The following is a 4,312-nucleotide window of genomic DNA, read 5'->3' on the forward strand; positions in this document are numbered from 1 at the left end:
TTTACATTTTTGTGCAATCTTCAACAAACATGAACAAAATTATTTTCTGAAACTTTCCTTTGATTGTACCAAATATTTAAAATGTAATGCAAAGCGGGTACTCCGGTTTCCTCCCACAGTCCAAAAACATGACTGTCAGGTTAATTGGCCTCTCCAAATTGCCCCTAGGTGTGAACGTGTGTGTACATGGTTGTGTGTCTGTGTTGCCCTGCGACAGACTGGTGACCTGTCCAGGGTGACCCCGCCTCTCGACCGGAACGTTAGCTGGAGATGGGCACCAGCACCCCTCCTGACCCCACTGAGGGACAAGGGTGTAAAGAAAATGGATGGATGGATGAATGAATGTAATGCAAAGCATTTCTAAAATTAATTTAAAAAAAGTGTAATTAACAAGCTAAAAATCAATAAACATTTTATCACATATAATTAAAGGTAAAGAATGTACATTTAAAAATGGAAATGTCCCCTATATATTTTTCCTGCAATTCTTCTTACAGTTCTAAGTAAAGATGCTTTTATTTGCAATTTTAATTTCACTAAGTTTTAAATATTCAGGCTCTAATAAACAAAATGAAAATTGTTGCATATAGACCGCCAAGAGAAAAAAAAAATGAAAGAAGTTGCAATGAAAGCTTAAATTAGCATCCGTTATGATGATAAATCCCTCCAATGAGAACATCTGTTGAATTAAAAGCCACAATTAGAGCTCAAAGTTTTAGTTGCATCATTCAGTAAAAGTGCAATTTATAGATTATGTTCTTTACCTCAAATATGTTCCCTGTTTTAGCAGCTGTTCAGCTCAGCATGTAGTTTTTGGACCCTCTCCAGCTGTGCTGAAACATCTAAGAAAACAGTTTTAATTAGGGCTTTCTGTGAAATATTTTTTAAAATACATTCTTAAGAACTGATTTTTTTACCTGGAAGTGAAAGATCATCAGTCTCGAGTGAGAGCTCAATCGATTCCCTCATGGTGTCCTCCAGCGTTTTCAGGACGTCCACCTGATTTAGAGTTAAACCTTTTATCACTTGGTTCAGTCAAAAGTTAATTTCAAGATTAATGGGATGTGATTATTGTCAAAATGCCTGATACTTGTTTTTATTCACACCATAGTGGAGGAGTATTTTTAATAAGGGGTCACATTTTAGCCATATGTTTTCTATCAAGAATCTCTCCACTGATCTACAGATTGCACATGCATAAGAAAATTCATCAAGACACTTTAGAAAGACAGGAAACAGAAACAAGAGAAAGAAGCCATGTACTTTTTCACAGCTTTGTATGGATCAGTATGAGGATAACAGAGTGGAGAGTACGGTAATGTAATTTATTTTTCACTGTTTGCGTATTAAAAGTAACAAACCATCAAGTTGTCCAGGTGGTTCATCATAACCTTTTTAGCGTCTTCAAACATGGTGTTCTTTGATCTATGTACGTGCTTCTCTATAGTTTCCCGCATGTTCTGCAGTGTGCCACGTCCTGTAAATGCTGCTGCTTCTGGAAAACAGAATAATGATGTTTTAGGTGCTCATAAATAATACCAAAGCATAAATGTAAATCATTGTAATAATTTTTTTTTTTTACCTCTATAGCAGTCTTCCATTTTTTCCTTAATGGTTTTTGTTAGACTGTTGTAAACTGTTTTTTTGCGCTTACGAATACTTTTGTTCAGACTCATCTTCAGACGTTCTTCCTAAAATAGAAATTTAAAACAGTAATTTAAAAATATATGTTTTAAATACAGATTTGCTGTTATGTTAAAGCATTTTATGATCCTCTTAACTTCCATTTCTAAATCATTTTTATTAAAATTTTTTAAAAGCCTTTTAATAAAAGGCATAAAACCTTTTAATTATTTTCTAACAAGTTATGTTTCTCATTTATTACCTCTGACTTGAGAAATACCAGCTCCAGTTCCACATTTTTGTACTTCTCTTTCAGTTCTTTAGTGACAATTGAAAACTTATTGATTGCTCCGTTGAATGGGCCACATTTTCCATCATTTCTGAAACATATCAAATATGGATTTTTTTCAAATATATCAAACTGAAAATCATTCATGCAATCATGAATGATTTGGGGCACTATATTTTAGAAATATAATCCCTCAGTCGCACTACTGTGTACCTTACCTCCAATTCAAAGGTGTACAAGACATAATTATGCATCATCACCTTTCTACAAAATCTATACATGGCATCATTGGTAATGTAATCTACAGATGGTATCGGTTGCTGAAAGGATTTTTTTTTTTGATCTGTCAGAAATTTCTTTATGTTGCAAAATAGAGTTGCGTCACATAGCCCACCTATTCACAATAAGTATGTAATTTACCTAAATACCAGAAATTTATGATAGTTGCCTCATGTCATGCTACATTATGCTGAAGGTCTATTTGCAGAGATGAGTTACAACAGCACATTACTGTACATGCAGCAAGAATCTATACATAGTTTTATATTTTTCAAAACTCAGTTTGAAGAGAGTTGATTTTTTAGAAGAGCTTTTGATTAAATGGAGATGAGTTCCCATACTCCATGGATATTCTGCCTCTTTCATTGTACCGATACGGCAGTTCAAGCCTTTATAGCGCACCACATTAATAACCTCAGAGATTATCAGTAAAAGTGTGCTGAAGTTCACTGCCAGTCAAGTTGCTGTATCTGAGAAAACCCTGTCCCCTCATTTGAATATGAAAACGTAACACTGAACTAAAAACAGTTAAATAAAAGTCAATGAAAAGTAGTTTTGCAAAATAAAAATCTCACTAATTAAAACATTCTGAAATTAACAGTATTTATTTACATTTGAATGAAAAGACTATGAGCCTGATCACTAGACATGAGACAGTGACACTACTGCAAAAACTGAAACTACTAATGCAATGAGTTTTGAACCCTTCATCCCAATACCTGCACTTCACAAACAGTAGGTGTATTCTAGGCGTTGCATATATTTTTTGCAACTGGGAACAGGAACTTCAGTGAATTTTATTTGTAACCAGTGTTATAGTTAGATAACGTAAAGACAAAGGTCTTACGGAAAGGTTTTTCTGAATTCCTTGTCAATGCTGTCAATCAGTGGGGAAGCCAATTTCATGTTTATGTTTATTTCTCTTCCCTCTTTAGGTACCCAGACTCCTTCATTTTCTACAGCTTTTTTCAGTTGCTTATGAAATCCCCGACCATCCCTTTCCTGGGGGAATGACATGAAAAAGAAATATTAATCAAATCCAATAACAAAATCAATCAAAATACAATACATTCACATACATGTCCTTTCTAATTACTATCAGCATAAATACCTCTGGATACAAGGTGGACATCAAGTTGTCTTCACATGAGTTTTTGGATTCCTCAACTCCCTTTTGAAGGAGTGCGTTAAAAGCTTTGTAAATCTTTTTCATTTCATTATTAATTGACTCAGTTTGAAGGGAGGTTAGATTTTCCTCAAGGGCTTTACACACTTCCTTGATTCTGTCATCCTAGAAAAACAATGCCAGTAGTTGCTTAGTTTATTTTCAGACATATCCAAACCTATTTCAACTTAGTACTGCCGAAAAATTATCCATGACATGGACATCTGAGAATGTGTTTTAAAAGTTGGTTTAGTTCAAAAAGAAAATTTTAAGATGGAATAAATAATGCCAGGCCCAAATAAATGAGTAAAATTCTATTATCCTATGGTTGTTGGTCAGATCGTGATCAGATTAATTTTCCACAATAAGTTGTAATATAATCATGCTGCTTTTATTTTTATACCAGCAATTAATTTTAAAGCTGGATTCAATAGCTATGATATCCTTCTAATGTTGTGCACAGTATACACATAGCTAAGCAAATTAGAAAAAAATTGCATTTCCTACAAAAATGCAGTGCAAATGCTGTAAGATAACCGTTTTGAAATACTCATTGGTTTTCTAACCTATCGCCTTAGTGGTGCTGTACCTTGTCAACACCACCTTGGTGTTGACATCTTTTGGTTGCCCTGCTCAGAGGTGCATTTAAGGAGTGGAGTATCAGACCATTTCATACCCTTGTGATGCCACGTCTGCATAAATTGAACTTATTTTAATCTGCTTAGTCTCATACATTTTTAATTTAACCCTTTCATGCATGAATTATGATCCTGTAAGTCAGGATTTTTTCCCCCCCAGATGTCTGAGTTTTTAGGAGCATAAAACAAGGTAGGGGGGAAATGTATATATATTTATAGAATATCCAACTCATCCTGTTCACCATCTCATCCTTATTCAGTCACACTCATTGAACTGCTTGGTCTCATTTTAGTCTTATTATGGAAACTTTGAATTTT

The 4,312-nt window shown here is 34.2% G+C and overlaps 1 protein-coding gene across 1 annotated transcript in view; it reads right to left on the bottom strand.

The window, feature by feature from the left end:
* Positions 1-395: 395 nt before the first annotated feature.
* The window catches only part of LOC103152552 (nuclear GTPase SLIP-GC-like), a 13,719-nt gene continuing 9,802 nt past the window's right edge, over positions 396-4,312 (bottom strand). The window contains exons 19-26 of the mRNA XM_007573049.2: positions 3,303-3,482; positions 3,039-3,193; positions 1,886-2,003; positions 1,583-1,691; positions 1,362-1,495; positions 918-999; positions 765-842; positions 396-679 (exon numbers count right to left, since the gene is read on the bottom strand). Of these exons, the coding sequence (XP_007573111.1) occupies positions 784-842; positions 918-999; positions 1,362-1,495; positions 1,583-1,691; positions 1,886-2,003; positions 3,039-3,193; positions 3,303-3,482 (837 nt within the window). The 3' untranslated portion in view covers positions 396-679; positions 765-783. The remainder of the gene's footprint in view (positions 680-764; positions 843-917; positions 1,000-1,361; positions 1,496-1,582; positions 1,692-1,885; positions 2,004-3,038; positions 3,194-3,302; positions 3,483-4,312) is intronic.

This window comes from Poecilia formosa, unplaced genomic scaffold (genome assembly GCF_000485575.1).
Source record: "Poecilia formosa unplaced genomic scaffold, Poecilia_formosa-5.1.2 Scaffold317, whole genome shotgun sequence".
Classification (NCBI taxonomy): domain Eukaryota; kingdom Metazoa; phylum Chordata; class Actinopteri; order Cyprinodontiformes; family Poeciliidae; genus Poecilia; species Poecilia formosa.